The sequence below is a fragment of the Amphiura filiformis genome, chromosome 5, assembly GCF_039555335.1.
Source record: "Amphiura filiformis chromosome 5, Afil_fr2py, whole genome shotgun sequence".
Classification (NCBI taxonomy): domain Eukaryota; kingdom Metazoa; phylum Echinodermata; class Ophiuroidea; order Amphilepidida; family Amphiuridae; genus Amphiura; species Amphiura filiformis.
The window spans coordinates 25,661,228-25,679,955 of NC_092632.1; the positions used below are offsets into that span (position 1 = coordinate 25,661,228).

At 35.0% G+C, this 18,728-nt stretch overlaps 1 protein-coding gene across 3 annotated transcripts in view; it reads left to right on the forward strand.

Moving 5' to 3' along the window:
- The window catches only part of LOC140152863 (uncharacterized), a 40,478-nt gene that overhangs the window by 17,015 nt on the left and 4,735 nt on the right, over positions 1–18,728 (forward strand). Inside the window, exons 2-12 of one of the 3 annotated variants that reach the window (XM_072175388.1) lie at positions 4,753–4,905; positions 6,820–7,235; positions 7,630–7,784; positions 8,444–8,681; positions 8,941–9,046; positions 9,536–9,632; positions 10,258–10,353; positions 12,190–12,240; positions 13,672–13,756; positions 14,478–14,537; positions 16,782–16,958. In XM_072175388.1, the coding sequence (XP_072031489.1) occupies positions 4,803–4,905; positions 6,820–7,235; positions 7,630–7,784; positions 8,444–8,681; positions 8,941–9,046; positions 9,536–9,632; positions 10,258–10,353; positions 12,190–12,240; positions 13,672–13,756; positions 14,478–14,537; positions 16,782–16,958 (1,584 nt within the window). In that variant the 5' untranslated portion in view covers positions 4,753–4,802. Of the gene's footprint in view, positions 1–4,734; positions 4,906–6,819; positions 7,236–7,629; positions 7,785–8,443; positions 8,682–8,940; positions 9,047–9,535; positions 9,633–10,257; positions 10,354–12,189; positions 12,241–13,671; positions 13,757–14,477; positions 14,538–16,781; positions 16,959–18,728 lie in introns of all 3 variants that reach the window. The other 2 variants (XM_072175390.1, XM_072175389.1) reach the window with 2 other exon arrangements.

The window sequence follows — 18,728 nt, forward strand, 5'->3', positions numbered from 1 at the left end:
AAATTAACGCTGTTTTTCCAAGCAAGCGTCCAAATAAACCTTCAAAATCTCGAAATGTGCCAATTTTGTCATTACAGCCATTTGTGGCAGGATTTCATTCCATCTACGAGCATCTTTAAATTGACATTACATCACAATGCATTGACCGATTTCAATTCTGTTTTTGATTTTTGATGCTTTAATAAAGCTTAATAATGTAGGAACATTAAATAACGCGTTTCTGCTGCGATTATTTTTGAGGTGATATACCTACTAACAATACAAACAGAAATACTAAAAAAGAATACTTAAAATACTAAAGTTAAAATACTAAAAAGAATACTAAGTTGGCTTGCATTCATCGTCCGCCCGTGGGTCAAATGAAGTGGGGAAAAAAGAATGAAGCAAATAAAGCCAGCATCAAAAGCCAATTGGCCCCTGGGTGGAAGCTGAGTGCCAGCCACTTAAAACTACATCAACTGGATATATAGGCCTACATTATACAATAGACAAGATTGTAGTCAGTGTGGTGAAGAATTAATTACTTAAGGAAATCATTACGTGCCTTCCATGTTCTTTTCGCCAGCCCATTCGGGGCTGGTACCTGTTTCAGGTTTGGGGTCAGTTTACTCAAGAGATTATATTTTAGTGGTATTGGAATGATTTTTTTTGTTTACTTTTTGTGGTTAAATTTTTTTTTAAATATTTTAATTCGATTTGTTAGGAAAAGTAAGTATGTTTTGCCGTTTCAACGAACGAAAACGAGTGAGTATTACCAAAGTTATGTTTGAACTAATTAATTATGACTTTAAAAGTTTAAAGGCCTAAATGTAACAATAATAGTTAATATATATAGCATCATATGGTCAGCAGAAGAAAATCTGACATCACCTATGATGTCATATCAGTGTCCTTGACCGGGGGTCCTTACTCCTTGACCACTGAACAGCGTGATATCATGTTGATAACAGATCTATAGAATCAAAATCTTCATCATATCCCGGATCATATCACAGATTCTCAACAATCTGTGTTCATATGGACCATATTGATGTGAAAGTAGTTATCTATCATATCCTGTGTCGTTTTATGGATAAAAATGAGTTATTGATGAAATGGTTGCTATCATAAACATCAGTTTTGTCTTTTCAACGGGAAAAATCCGATGCAAAATAAAGTTTTTAGGGCCTAGCTATAATATGGGCATAATTTATGCATATAGTATTGAACAATGTACCCCATTTGACATGCACTTATAGATAAATAAATTGTCTTACTTTATTAATTTAATAACTTCTTTATTATAAATAAAATGACACACAACTATTTGATTCATAAAATTACATTCAACAAAATGATTGAAGAGAAAACACACAAGGCACTAGGCAGACTGTTATAGAATGGAGTATGTAAGATGCCATGTCCATAGCTTCGCAGGAGTTTCCGACTAGCAATCAACATGATCAGCACATTCAGAAAAACACAGTTTAAGAGTGAAGATTGTAGTGAGTAACCAGTCCTTTATAAATGTGCTGGCCACTATCTATTATAATATAGTACTTTATAATAGTAGGCTTAAACTATACATTGCGAATTAATTAAGTTATTTTAAAATAAAATGTACATGTAAGTTAACTCAAACCGGCAGTGTATATATCGAAAGCAGTGAAATCGGACATTCCTAAGCGAAGATATTGAGTTCGTAAGTTCTGGTATTACAAAATTGGAAATTGAGATATCGTGGGTAAAAAGCTGAAAAGACAAAAAAACAACGACAACAACAACAACAACAACAACAAAACAAACAGACCAGAACAATTTGGAGTACATGTAATGAATTAAAAGAGTTGACATGAGATTAGGAATTAATGTTTTCTGCTGTTTCAGTGTGCATGTTCTCATCGTTGATGGTTTGGTGGACTGTCATGTAGATGTAAGCGTGATCCTAAAAATGCCTTTCACATTGACCAAAACTAATTACAAGACCTCTTCTACATTGAGGCTGGCTTTCCCTTTTAAAGGGAATTTTTATCAGTAAAGATTTACATGTGACATCAAAACAAACATTAGCAGTGTGAACTAAGTCACTAGGAAAAGTTGGTATAAATTGGGTGCAGTCACCCCCAAGCAAGATAAATAATTTCTCATCAATGTTGCTTGTAATAAATAATTCCCATACATATAATAGACCATTCCTTTCTAAACTTTCCTTCAATCTTTTGAACTCATTAGAACGAATATCATTGTACACTCGGCAAGAAAATATAAAATGCCTAATTTTGAGGTACACCTTTTGTTTTGAAATAAATTTTCTCGGTCAAAAACAATCATATTTTTTCAGTAATGTCAGATAGAGATTTTTTTTTTTAAAGATTTTTTAAATTTTTAATTAAGATGTCATTTACGAGTGTTCAAAAGTATACAGCATGAAAATTGGGGTTGATTTACACAATTGAAGTACAAATATCAATTATTGTTTTATACCTAAACAATGCGAGTATCGAATCAAGTAACTTTTCTTCCAAACAGAATTTCATGATTTTGCGGCAAAAATAAATAAATAAATAAATAAATAAATAAATAAATAAATAAATAAATAAATAAATAAATAAATAAATACATAAATAAATAAATAAATAAATAAATAAATAAATAAATAAATAAATAAATAAATAAATAAATATAACAAGTTTACTTTACAAGTGACTAACTTTGGAATTTAAATAAATAAATAAATAAATAAATAAATAAATAAATAAATAACTTTGGAATTTAAATAAATAAATAAATAAATAAATAAATAAATAAATAAAAATGAATTTGCTGTTTCAGCTGACATAAACGTACTAAGAAAAACGGGGCTTTGAGACATAGAAATTTTGTCTTAAATACATAGCTTTCAGCTGAATTACTATGTTAGCACATCTATGACAATGCAAAGGTACCAAAATCTGAATTTTGATGACTCACGATACGATCGTCCAAATGAGCAAATCGCCGAATGGGCCTTTAAAACCTGTTACTTTTAAATCAGTGGCTCCGGAACCGAGGCAAATCCATCATGTTTCCTTTAATCACTGCGTTGTCTTTTTTAAAGACATTTCTTGTTTAACCTTAGTAGGAAACGCTATTTTGCCAAATGAAGAATGACACCACAATGCGTGTATTGAATATACGTGTACTTTTGAAGATAATGATACCAGAATTGCACATCGCACACTATCACAATCAAACATGAATTTACAAATGAAAACATGACATACATAGGCAGATATACCAGAGTAAAAACTCCAGACATACCTGTCTGTGCGGGGACTTGAACCCCAGACCTCTCGCTTGTCGGGCGACCGCTCTAACCACTGAGCTACTAAACAGGTCTCGATACTTATGGATATGAACAGTCAGGGTAAACGGTACAAATAACACACTACATACCATCAGTGTATGAGATCAATTAATGATGTATACCCGCCAGCCTATAATACAAAGAAGGGAAGAGGCTTACGCTGTTACGCATCATACACTGGTTTGAAAACAGATCAAATTAATGATTAGTTATTCTTAATATATCAATATACAGGGGAAAGAAGAATTACGCATCGCACACTAGCACAATTAAACATGAATTTATAAATGGAAACATGACATACATAGGCAGATATACCAGAGTAAAAACTCCGGACATACCTGCCTCTGCGGGGACTTGAACCCCAGACTTCTCGCTTGTCGGGCGAGCGCTCTAACCACTGAGCTACACAAACTGTCCCTGACAGGACTCAAGTCTGGTACTCTTTTTTAGGGACCGTTCCCAAACACTTGTTGGGGGGGTCTGATGCAAAAAAGAGGGGCTTTGAAATTTTGACCCTCCTAGGGGGCCTGAAAAAATGACCACCAAAGTTCCTGGGAAAATTGAGTTTATATGCTTTTCTATGGGGTTGACCCATAATTTTCATGTCAAAAAAAGGGGAGACTGAAAAGGGGCAAAAGAAGGAGAGCAAAAAATCAAAGAGAAAGAAGAGGAAAGAAACGGAATTTGGTCAAATTCAGGGGTTAAATTGTTAAATTGTGACGATTTTATTGGGTTTTTTTATACAGTCAACTAAATAATTAAGGTACCAGTTGTGTTCACCCCTGTATATCCTTATTTGTTGAAATTGGTTGAGAATTAAAGAAATGGTGATCTAAAACCCGATGAAGAAACGAAATCAAAAGTTGTACCTTTGTGTTCTAATCAATGAAAGCATGACGCTAGTTTAAATGTGCTAATCAATGGAAGCATGGCGCCAGTTCTTTTATTCGCGAATGCTTTGTGTACAAATCAATAGGGCATGGAATGGAGCAAACTGCAACTTTTAAATTAGCATCTTTCTTGGCTTTTTGGATCGTCGTGTCTTTATTTCTTAAACAATTTCAACGAATGAGGTCTTGAATTCGAGATAATAGATGCAGCTATTGGTTGCTGGTTCCAATTATGACATACCGTATATGTCTTTGTTTAGGATATACAGAGGGTGAACATAACAGGTACCTTAATTCTATTGTTCATTAAAAAGCGATAGCTTAACCCTGACCTCCATCAAGGGGCTCTGCCCCTGGACCCCCGCTAGGGGGGCAGCCCCATGAACTGCCCCTGGACCCCCGCTAGGGGGCCAGCCCCATGAAAGCCCCGTTTATGTTTGCGCCTCCCCTAATACTCAATGTGAAGTAAAAAACATCATTAAAACAGGACTATTATTAAATCATCGTCATAATCAGTGTTTATATTTACAACAGGATCAAAGACCAACATGTGACAACTGTAGTTCACTTGGTTTGATTTGTTGATGGTGATAATTGCCGTACACACGCACTGTAATATGGTTCAGCGAATCGTCATGGCTACCTGTTATTTCATTTCAGTTACACTTATTCTTGCCGTAGGTACAGGTAAGTGTGTAAATATCAGAATCAACATGGGCAATAGGTCCGATCAATAGGTGGCCTGAAACCGTATCTCTAATAACTTTTATTTATTTATTTATTTTTTTATTATGAGGAGACTTACTTTGCATAGCAAGATGTTTTGTATTATTTTAAAGTGAAATAAACACCTCAAAAAAGTAACCAACCCCCTTAAATAATGGCCATTATTCAAAAAGGGGCTATTGTGTTACAAATCTGTAAAATGTGTTGGAAGCAGAATTTATTCTGCGCATTTTGACACCTCATTTGATACGATAGCTCAGAAAATAATAAAACACCGGCCAATTTAATGTAGTGAGGTCCAGATTTGAAAGTTGCACTTACATACAATACAAAAACATTCACATATCATTACACAGATTTCCTTCCATTATACTGAATACAAAATCAATACAAATCAAAAACTTTCAAATCTTGGGTTACATTGATTTAAATGTACGCTGTGACGTCAATATTTAGTTAATTGCTACAAATGAGGTGTGACCGTGTCAAATGTACAGAAATAAATAAATTTCCAACGCATTTTACAGATTTGTAATACAATCACCCTTTTTTGAATAATGGTCATTATTTAAGGGGGTTAGTAACTTTTGTTGAGATATATGTTTAGTATAAAAATGGATATACGATTTCGGTGAAGTATAATGAATAATGAATAATAAAATCAAAGAAACCCCATGTACGATCTTGGTCCCTTAACTGTGGGGCTCTATGGGGGAATTTGATATCGTAATTCAAAATTACTGTTGTCGTAGAGGCACAACTAATAATGACTGAAAACTTAAGTTGGGACATGTGAAAACATTACATTACAATCTAAATTTCCTTCAATCACTGAGTTACTGAGCTTCACATTCATTGCGTACCAAAACAAATTTTAGACGAAAATGCAAAAAGGTAAAACTAGTATTAGACTCGAATTTCGATATTCACAAGAAAACAAGGGCTTTAGCCGAAGAAATATGTTAACCCGGTGTTGAACAAATGACATAAACTCCTCAACAAAAGTTTGGAAAGTTTTTTCAAGCATCCATATCTCAAATTATTAGTGACATGTTCATATCGTGTTACATATCACTGGATAGCTACGTTATTCCCCTTTACAATGACACAACATTTGAAGCAATCACGGTTGAGTACACGTCTTGTGAATGTAGTGGGGTCTCAAACAGAATGTGCCAAATTGACCATTATTCTGTGCTCAAACAACTCTAGTCACTAACTTCAATAGCGGGTGGAAAAACCATACGCAGCCACAACAGCCATGCACCTCCTACTCATGCTGCTCACCAGTTTTTCCATTTTCAACCAGGATTCGTCGCAGGTCATTTCAATGTGGTTGCATTGGCTATTCTGGCACGCGCAGCACGATCAAGCTTGTCCCATAAGTGTTCAATCGCGTTAAGGTGTGGGCTGATGGCAAACCATTCCATTCTCTCTACTCCCATATTCTGTAGGTATAGTCGTTGAATACCCTGGCTCTGTGGGGCGAGCGTTGTCATCTTGGAGGATTGCATTAGGTCCCAGATTGTGAAGATATGGGATTGCAGCTTGCTGGACAGAATAATGGTCAATTTGGCACATTCTGTTTGGGACCCAACTACATTCACAAGATGTGTACTCAGCCGTGAAAAGGTGATTGCTTCAAATGTGGTGTCATTGCAAATGGGAAAAAAGTAGCTATCCATTGATATGCAACACGATATGAACAAGTCACAAATAATCTGAGATATAGATGCTTGAAAAAGCTTTCCAAACTTTTGTTCAGGAGTTTATTATGCAGTATGTTCCACTAACATGCTTTGTTCACTAACAATTACACCATTGGAACTACTTGATTTAATGTAATTGTATTATTCTATTTATTTTGAACCGAAGCAGCATCTTCCATACCTGTAAATGATCCAATTGCCGAGCCACCACCAGTTACCACTTTAATCCTGAGAGCAGCAAACAACCTCACCATCAATATCCAATCCAATGGCAACTACCAGATACTTCAGAATGACACCATATGGCTGCACAGTGGCTCAACATTCTTTCAATCCCGCGGTAAAATGTACTCTACCGACGCAGGGAATCTGCTTCAAGATCATTTTGGTCCTGTTGAATCGGGCTGGGACAACCTGGGGGAGTACTCATCTGTAAGTACCACATGGCAAGCACAGGATTGCGATTTTGGGTCGTTGAAGTCTGACGATGAGCCCATAGCGGAGCCTCCACCGTGTACCAAGTCTACTGTGATTACCAGTATCAGGGCTTATAAATTGTCACCTCTCCTAGTTTTCAGTCAGGTATTACGTCATATTTACCTCTGGTACTTTTTTAGTCCGGTATAATAATATTATATTTTAATAGCATACTTAAATTTCTTATAACAGATGGATAGTATATACCTTTGTTCATATAGTGCGCACTTATGATGAATAAAGTGATATAGAAACTGACACAATGTATCATTTGCACATACCTAAGATACAAACTCCATGTCTTCATCATTACTAATATTGTTACTGGCAGGTTTCAATAAATGTGTTGCATTCTTTGAACATTTCTTAAATTGTGGTGTACCATAGTCTTTAATAATGTGCAAATGCTACATTATGTCAGTTTCTATATCACTTTTTCATCACGAGTTATTGTATATTTTCATACGATTTCATTGATATGCTTGACGTCACTTTTCAGAACTTTAAAAACGTGGCATTCAGTGGAACAAGTGTCAATGATCAGGAAAGTGTCTGTACAGGTTTTCCAACCTTTCAAGTTGTCAGCACGTCGTCGGCCAATCTGGGATACATGTCTTATGGAAGCAAAGTCCTGCAAACTGCTAGAATGGGCAGGTACTGACAATACGTGTAGATAGATTCAAAGCTTTATGTTACAAGTGCCCTACAGAATATGTACAATTTCACTGCCATTTTCAAACGCGTGGATTACTATTAACTCATTATTTTAGTCTAACAATGCTTAAAACATATACCCAATATATTGATGACCTGTAGCATACCCAATCCGAACTCACATGTAACTCACTGTCCCATCTTGATCATGAACTGCTTCGGGCTGTATGACAACCTGTTTAAGTGGTCACCTTGGTTTCATAGTGAAAATGCAAACTTTGTTTTAGGTGTTAGGGAACAGTAACGTAATATTATTCATTGCTGATGACTTAAAATGCATCAACTAGGTATCATTTTATAAGGAAAAATAATAAATCGGGACTGAAAAAAAGTTGCTATATAGTGGAACCACCACGTGGGCATCCAAATGATGATGAGTGTGTCAGGAAAAAGAAGCAGTAGTGATGGTAACGGCAATTATGGTGGTGGTGGCGGTGGTGATGATGGTGGAAGATGTTTGTTGGATGTGTGGGTGTGGTGGGTGTCTAATGAGTGCAGAGGTGGGTGGGTTAAGTGTGGGGTGCGTGGGCGAGGTGTGCATTGTGTTTGAATTTAAGCTCAAAATGTAACGTAACGACATATGCATTTACACCCAAAAGGTGGCAGAAAGGAGCAATTGGAATTCAAAGTGGTCTATGGGGCGGTCCATTGGTTTTATTTGATCAGCTAACCCAGCATTCGATGATCATGGCCCCATTCCGTGAGTTTATGACTGGATCAATCCATTACAACACTTGGAGTAATGCTGTTGAATGGGGTGTCATGGGGTCAGTAACCAGTATTCCTAAAGATTACAACTATGAAACTGCTATTGTCTTTGCACCAGGAATCAAGCAGGTAATTAATTAGAAATAAACTTTTTATAAATATTTAGTCCATGTTTAAACAAGTTTGTCAAACTGATTGTTGTTGATGCTGTTGTTGTTGCTGTTTTTTATTATTTTTTGTTGATTTGAAATGATGCCTTCAATACAGTTTAGGGAAAATAAAAGTCAAAGTTACGGCCAATATCATGATAATTTATCTAATTTATAGTTTACAACAACAGATTCATAGGGCCCATATACTAGTAATCTGTTTATTTTATTTATTACAGGCCGTTATTTCTTATGGAGACATATTGCTGAAACATTATGGCAAATCACGTGACGCTTACAACATTGATTTTACAAGCAATTACTTAGGATACTGGACAGACAACGGTAAAGTTGACTTATATAATAATATACGTAGTAATGAATAAATAGTAAAAATCTGGCAGAATCCTTACATAATAATTAAACACATTATAAATAATACATTTGTAAGCCTTCACGCGCACGCAGAAGTGTTTATTGATTGTTCTTGCTTATGTATAAAATCTTTAAAATATCTCTACATGTTCCAAGTAAAACCTGAAAAAGTTCTTCAGTTGTCATGCATAATTATACAACCTGAAATGGTTCTACGAAGAACACTAAAGAACTAAATGAATAAATAAATAGATTAATTAATTAACATTTATTAATTATTAGATTATTAATAAAATAATTAATTAATTAATTAAATAATTAATTAATTAATTTATTTATTTATTTATTTATTTATTTATTTATTTATTTATTTATTTATTTATTTATTTATTTATTTATTTATTTATTTATTTACTTATTTATTTATTTATTTATTTATTTATTTAATTTTTCTAATAGGAGCGTATTACTATAAACATACAGCACCAAATATGACCTACGATGAAACACTGATGAAGGTCAAGGACTATTCGGACGGTTTGAATATTCCATATAGGTATTGTTATACGGATATTATAATGGAATTCGCAGTAGGGTTGTGAAAAGTATTACTCTCTTCTCTGATTTAATATACGGTCCTTTAATAGACTATAGAGCAAAATATGAAACTAAAAATAAAATTTAAAAAAACAACCGAACAGAATACGTGCAGTGGATGCTGTTATAACTTGTTTACTTATTGCTAATCTATTTCGGATGCCGTATGTTGTTGTTTTTATTGTGATGGTAGCGATATACTAGAAATTAATAACTTTCTTTTTTCAAATGTATACGATCGATATCCGTGATATCCACCCACTTTTCAAGTATTAATAGAATACTGATAAATGATATTTCATAAAACCACTTAACACAGCATACATGCATATCATTAACATATTTTAGTTAATTGTTTTACTTCAAACGTATTGTACGTGTAGTTTTGTAAATATTTTCGATATACATTTTCAAGTCGAAGCTAAAAATATTTAAAATTGTAACATTTGCTGAGATACACACTGTAGATCATTGAGAAACCCAATCCGAATTATTGCGATTTGTCGTTACACGAACACTATCCTTTTTAAAAGGAGTGAGTATGATACTGGTGTTCCATTAAAATATTCTTTTCTCTTTGAAAGGTATTTCCAGCTTGATTCTTGGTGGTATTACAGGGGAGTGGGTGGTGGTGTACAGAACTGGACTGCAAGACCTGACATATTTCCGAAAGGTCTTCAGTAAGTAGTTTTTTAAACGTTCTTCAAAATTCTTTAGTCCATAAATTCCATAAATGCACAAACTTTTCAAAAGTATTGCAACATTTCTGAACAACGGAGAAGTGTGCAAACTGTAAGTTGAACATTCATCAAAAATTTCATATACTGTACTAGACGTTAATTTTCTTTGCATGAAATACATATTAAGTAACATTAGGCTAATGAATGGGATAGAAGGTGCCATTTGTGGTAACACCATGCGCGTATTCAAGTGCTTACAATAGCGGAAAGACGGAAATTCGTTTGAGAGCCGAAACAAAGAAACTTTAGCCCACAAAATGTCCAGATGCCTTTGAAATGGTCGCATGATGGTTTATTTGGTTTCTGCAAGGTATCGGGAAAATGGTGGTGGGAGAATGCGTCGGGTGGAATTAATTGCCAGCCTTAGAAGATAACGGTCCGTCAAGGTCAGGGGAGACAAGGAAGAAAGAAAACTCACGTTTCTACCTTATAAGGCACACGATGACCTTGAATCGCACCACAAGCTAGAACTAGCTGACAAACATTGTCTTGTGTGTTCATTCGAGATTTTAATTTTCATTACGTCTTCAGTATGTCCTTTAAAGAGTTTCTTGATGCCTTGAAGAAACCAATATAACCATTTGGCGTCCATTCTTAAAGGCATCTGAACAGTTGTGGGCTAATGTATTTTCGTCTCTGCGTTCAACAGATTGTCATTATTCCGTCATTGCAAGCGCTAGAATATGTGCACGATGTCACCACACGTGACACCTTCCTTCCCACTGATTAGCCTGATCTCACTTATTTCATGCAAAGAACATTGTCAATTAAGGCAGGTAATGTGAGATGGAAAGAATATCGGATGAATGTTTAACTTACAGCTTGCCGAATTTTTCTTTTTCAGCAATATTGCACACTTAAGGCCATATACATGTATAATACTTGCTTATTGCCGCGAGTGTAGACGATCTCCTAAAACAAATCCTATCATGTAAGGATGCCTTTGATTATAGGTTTCAATGCATTCATTAGCATTTTAAACATGACTTTTGTCAACTCATTATATTTACATGTTATATGGGGTTTGAGATAAGTTAAAATGAATGAGTTGTATTTTGCACCCCAAATTTTTCATTATAAACGTCATATACTGTTATATTTGGTACCAATGTAGCAATGTATAGCTATCGTAATGTGTATATCTGCTATCCAGTGATACCAAATAACAAACATCATCCACGTAATATCGCTATATGATGTCATACTGTGGGCAATGTACAAATTCTATGTACAAACGATAGGCAAAATTGATTTTCGGATCAAAATTATATGAAAATGTGATTTTCACCGGAATTTCTCCTAAATATGACAGGTAATTATTTCAACCTAACTACCAAGTAAAAAGTCGGGTTTCCTTGCAATAATTTTACAAGAGCCAAATGAAAACCATGGATTTTATTGTTGAACCCTATGGTGGCCCTCACCACCCCTCTAGCATGTCTAGTCATTTTTGATGGTCGGTCCTACTCCTGGGTAAGGTGCTAGGGTGAAAAAACCTTAGGGGGGTTGACACATTGACACAACCCCCTTTGAATGTCTGAGGGTTTAAAGTCAACTTTTGGGATATATGATTGTTCAATGGATTTCATTGATATTGATATTTTGGTATATTATGCTTTAACTTCATGACATTATCACTAAGTCTTGATTAAGAAAACACTACTCTAGAAAATTTACTATATTCAACATGGCCTGGATACATCAAATCGAGTACAATATTAATTCAAAATTGATATTTGATTTGTCATATTTTTAAATTATTTTTTCACATTCAAGAGATTTCCGGAATCGTCTTCAATTACCACTAGCTGCACATAACCGATTTTGGTAGGTAATATTGAGAGTAAGTATGTGAAATTCACTTAACAAAGCAGTTAAATATGATTTTACATTTCTAAAAGTGAATTTGTTAACATCCCCCAACCTACCATATTATTATTCCAAATGCATTGTTAATGAAACTATGAGAAGGAAAATTTTTTAGATTCAGATCAGTGATGGTTTGTTCGATATGTTACAGATTTGGTAACTATACGCATACAGAAAAATTCATGTTTTCCATTCTCATGGAGAACCAATGTCTGAAAAACGTGGGTTAGTTTCTCATGTCAATACTATTTTATTATTAATATCAAGGTCACAGTATACACAAAGAAGCACACATAACAACCCGATTTCTCCAAACGCACACACCAACGCGTAATCCAATTATTACATAAATGAACACCTATCACTGCACTTTACGCCCCACCTTTACTGCCACCCCATAAACACACACCCGGTACCCAACCCACACAAATATAATCATCTCAATAGAATATCTAACCCCCTTAAATAATGGTCATTATTCAAAAACGGGCGATTGTATTACAAATCTGTAAAATGCGTTGGAAGCAGAATGTCTTTCTGCGCATTTTTGACACCTCATTTGTAGCAATTGTCTAAATATTGACGCCGCAGCATACATTTAAAGTCATAATGTACGATCTTATAATATGAATTTGGTAAATTTTTTTCAAACCTGATTTTTTGGCATATTTGTAATGTTTACACATGTCACAACTTGCACCTAAATGGAATCAGCCAAATTTCTTGTGTTTGTAGGTAAACAGAGCAAAGTTCGACATAAAGTCATAATTGACTTTATGTCCTCCCATAGAACTGCGTGTTAAACGGCCAAAATAACAAGCAGTGTTTCTTTCACTTTATACCTCGTTATTTCAGCTCAAAATTAACAGAAACCATTCCCGATAATTATTACTAGTATTATTTCAGAATTTTGAGTGTATAATGACAAATTTAAAATTTGAAGGAAATCGTACATTAAGCCTTTAAATCAATCCCAAGATTTGAAAGTAGCAGTAGATTCTATTGATTTGTATTCAGTATAATGGAAGGAAATCTGTGTAATGTTATCTGAGTGTTTTTTGTAATGTTGTAAGTGCAACTTTTAAATCTGGACCTCGCTACGTTAAATTGAACGGTGTTTTATTGTTTTCTGGGCTATCGTGTCAAATGAGGTGTCCAAATGCGCAAAAATAAATTCTGCTTCCAACGCATTTTACAGATTTGTAATACAATAGCCCGTTTTTTTTAATAATGACCATTATTTAAGGGGGTTTAGTTACTTTTTTTGAGATGTTTATATCAATTTGTGGTCCATAAGACCTGTTACCTTTGGTATTTTTTTTTATCTCATATTTGTTTGATTATGAAAAAGGATAACAGAATTATGATTCAATTTTCTTTAATTAATAGGTCCGGTGATACTCAGTATGCGAAGACTAATGGAGGAAAATGGAACTTTATTGTGGAGAAAGAGAAATCTATCCCACAAGACGAGGTAGGTGGGCACATTTGGCATCTGCAAAGTCCAATGGGGGTGACATGTCGAGATCGTGAGCAAGTGTTAGCATGCCGAGATAGGGAAGGGGTTTTTGCATCACAAGAGGGGGGGGGGCACTTTTGGCAGGTCATTTTGAAATTTTGTCTACTCCGAGAAACAGATAATGATTATTATAGTCCCTTTATTTGCTATCGTGTTTATGTTTTTGATGTCTTATTATATCAATTAGGCTAAATGCTCGTCAAGCTCAATCAGAACAGCTTGTATTATTTAGATACTCCACTGATGGTGGATAGACAATGCCATAGTCAATTTGTGATAAATAAAAATAATGTTATTATCATGATGAACGCATTCACTTGAACTCGAAATTATACATATGTTTATCACAAGTATTAATAATCATGAAAAGGGTGTATATTATTATTAGTCACAATGAAAGTGCAATATATGTATAATATCGAATGCAACATTGGCAACACGTCTCAGATCAATCGGGGTTATGTATAAATATAATAGCTAGTGTATGAGTTGCTGTACTTGCTGTGACCTTGGTAAAGAAGATCCACATTATTATATTTAGCTCACGCACCCACACAAATTATGTAGATTAATTCATTTTCAAGACAGCGAATCAATTGAATCTTCAATTTTGTAGGTGTTGGTTGCGTGTTTGTAGTAAAAAAATTTGTTATGTATATTACTTATAATTTAACAGGGCTTTTGGAATTATTTGATGTCTACTTCAAAGGAATGGGGTCTCGCTATGTATGAACAGGTTTGTAATAACAACATCATTTTTTCATTATTATTTTTTATTATTTTTTATTTAACTTTTCATAGTTTAATGTCAGACACTGTTATGCCCAGCGCAGTTTGTGCAGGCAGCCAGACGTCCGGAACTGACGGCAAGGTCTGTGTCATTCACTGCATCTGACCCACAATTCAAACGCGGTAGAGAGCGGGTATTTTGTGACATTTGCCTCCACCGGGCATCGAACCTGGGACTTCTTGCAAAGACCTTAACCGCTGCACTTCGCTGTTCTCGTTTCTTTTGCAGTTCTTTATAAGTCGGCTAAAATGAGTAGGCTAAGAAATGCAGATGTTCATTCATAGTTTCTGTTGCTCGGGAGTTTAATGAACGGAATGTTGTGGCAAAACAAACGGGCAGAAGCTCTCTCGCAGCGCTGTTGATATTACTATGAATGGGGCAAAACTACATTCTATTGACAATGTCTTGGCAGTCTAAACGCAGGACAACCGTTCTTTTGTTCTGCTTAGTCGCGCTAAAAGTCGATCGATGCATGTTAAAATCAGCACAATTCCGAGATACACCTTTTTGCTATGAAATTTTATGTCAAATATAAAGCACAATTTTTTTTTTTCTTCAGTAATGTCAAATAAAAACATAGTGCTTGGATGAACATTTTTTTTTTTAAATCCTGGTGTTAAAATTAAGCATCAAATTGTGTCTTTTAGTGTGATATTTTTGATTTTTATAGGCCTTTAGTTCGCCCGTGAGCTTTTTGCAGAATTCATTTTTAGCGTCTCAAACTAATATAGTTTGCTAAAGAAAGATATTTCCCACCTCTGTAAAGCACATCGTGTGGGTCTATATATTATAGTTTTGTCAGAATTTCCGTTTTGATTCCATAATTTTTGAATACCAGCTGAAAAAATTTCAAATCCACGCGTGAAATACTAGCATTGTGGATCGATATCTCTGGGTGCCCGGCCTGGATACAGTTTTGCCAGAACTTCGATATAGCAAAGAAATTACCTAGTGTTTCGGTATAGTGCCTTTTGTTTGTGTTTGTTTGAAATTGCTTAAACCCACCGAAAGTCATAATGAAGCAGCCAAAACAATACAAGGTTAAACACGGAAGTTTATAACAACCTATTATAATGACCTAAAGGAAAAATCATTTATGGTAACATTGAGCCTTGCATTGTAAGTCATGGTTCAAATGTGTTGAGTACCCACCCCACCCCCATAGGCCTACATAATATTACATACCGGTACCTTATAATATTTATATAGCACGGCTATAGCTATTCATTTAGAAAGTAGGTCCTATAGCGCTAAATTATGACAAATAGGCCTACACAAACCCGAACGCAAGTCTGAAGGGTGTAATGAAAATGCCAACCCGCGATGGGGGGGGGGTCATTCAAAATTCACCTGGAGATAGGAGGGACAGAAAATTAAAATCCCTCTAATAACACGCGAATTTTTCTAGGTTTGGACAGTGGATTTTCCCATGGACCTCATCCTAGGTAAATAAATAAACAAACAAACAGACAAAATGGTTTTCATAATCATGGAATCCATAGCCCCTATAAATTGAAATTGCAGGCTATCACGGGAGCAAATTTCCAAAATCCACCTCATTTACCAGAATTGGGGATTTGGGCTACCAAATCGCTGGTCAGGCAATCCTGGTTTTCAATGGAAAAGGGACCTGGGTTGACAACAACTGAAATATCGATTATTTGTGCTGGTTGCTCTCGAGGTAAAGTACTAAGTTTGACATTTTCGGAGCATGAAGGGGAAAAGGGTAAAATAAAAACGGAAATTCTGACAAAACTATAATATATAGACCCACACGATGTGTGGGAAATATCTTTCTTTAGCAAACTATATTAGTTTGAGACGCTAAAAAATGAATTCTGCAAAAAGCTCACGGGCGAACTAAAGGCCTATAAAAATCAAAAATATCACACTAAAAGACACAATTTGGATTTAAAAAAAAAATGTTCATCCAAGCACTATGTTTTTATTTGACATTACTGAAGAAAAAAAAAAATTGCTTTATATTTGACCGAGAAAATAAATTTCATAGCAAAAAGGTGTATCTCGGAATTGTGCTGATTTTAACATGTATCGATCGACTTTTAGCGCGACTAAGCAGAACAAAAGAACGGTTGTCCTGCGTTTAGACTGTTGGGCTATTAAAGACAAAACCTCCTATATACCACAACACTAAATCAAAGCAAACGTTACGTCTTTTGTGCATAACAGGATTGGTTAGCAAAGCAATTTGAAGAAATGACGTCTACGTTACAAAATATATCGGTTGCCAAGACATGGTTAAACACCATGGGAGCAGGCGCAGCTATGAGTGACATTGCCATACAATTCTGCCAACCAATGCCGAGATTTTTGTTGCAATCTGTGCAAATGCCGACTGTTACTCAGGTAAAGAGAATTAGCCTTCTTCACTTCGCATACTTCATGCAGCGAATGTTACTATTTCTGTTCTTACAATACAAGTTAATACAACACATTATTGCAAAATCGTAAAAAGTGATTTCAGTAAGTAAAAACTTTCAAATCTGGACCTCACTACATTAAATTGACCGGTCATACTGCAGTTACTGTCCGTTTTCCTATACACAATACACAGTGCTCTCACCATTGACGTGTGACCTCAACAAATGATGTATGTTGGGAGAATGGACACTTGCCTAGTTAACATCACTGTGTGAAAAATAACCAGCCAATATTTTATTTATTCTCCAAAACTTCTAGCAAATATATTTCTCTAACATGACCTAAAATTACAGCTAGGTTAGATGTTCAGAAATGGTCGCACTTTTGTAAAATATGAGTGAGGGCAAGGCATAGCTAGCCAACTCCCCGTGTTAATTGAATGGAGATTTGACCGAAAATATTGGTATCGGACCGCTCACTTCTGAAGGATGCCACAAAAAAACGGTAAAAGCTACATTTAAATTATTCTAAATAGGTTCTAGAAAATAAAGTTTTGTAACATGTCCTAAATTTTTAGCTAATTTAGATGTTTGGAGAGGGTCGCACTTTTGTGTTTTAGGAAGGATATGTAAACGACAGATAACACCAAAAATATGAAGAAATTATTTCCAAACTGTGTTAAGTCAACAATCATTATGTTGCTCATTTTGAAGAATGCTGGTTAACAAAAAGCAGGTCTTTGTGTCATTTCGTGAACAATGGTACACATACCATTGTTTCCTTTCTTTTCCTTTATAATCGGTTACCCAACTGAAGCTGTAATACCAGCTTTATTGCGATGTCGCACATTGAAAACAGACACTTGTACACAACCAGAGAAGATCTGATTTAATCAGTTGAGCTGCTTCAATGAGTGTTATCTTGGTTTAATAGCTTTTAATGGGGTTTGAGTCCTGCAAAGGTCGAGATGAATTCAACTGTAGACATGACTGCATCATGTGTTTTATTGTTTTCTGGGCTATCGTATCAAATGAGATGTCAAAATGCGCAGAAATAAATTCTGCTTCCAACGCATTTTACAGATTTGTAATACAATAGCCCGTTTTGAATAATGGCCATTATTTAAGAGGGGTTAGTTACTTTTTTGAGATGTTTATTATGTAGACCGAGAAAGGGAGTTACAAATTAATGCATTATATTATTACTTACACAACGGGGGTAGGTACCGCTCCAGATATGTGTCCTGACGCCATGCAACACTCAAATATAAACCGCCAAATGGCTCGATGTTATTGTGCTCATCCTGTGTGGCCATGAATAGGCTTACATATTATATTCAAAAGTATGTTTTAAAGCTTGTGAAGAATTTAAAATCTAAAATCCAAAGCGGAATGTTTTTGTACTCTCATTTCCCCATACTTAAATATAGACAAAAGCTTGAGATACTCGGAACTTTCACAACTGACATTCTTATTAATATGATTAAATATGCTCACTAATCTAACGTTTTTGGTCTTTAGTGATTTCAAAACTGCCTATAAGTTTCTATCAGCCATTTTCAAGGTTTTGGTCAATTATGTTATATGTTGTGATGGCCCATCCATTGTAACTAACCCCTCTCCTCCTAGACGTGTTATTAAAAATAGTCTTAGACCCGGGTTAATGTAATATTTGTTTTGGAATTGACGCCATAAATCAGCTACTAATTGTTTGCAAATGTGGCGATTATTTTCAAACCATTTTTTTCTAGTAAAT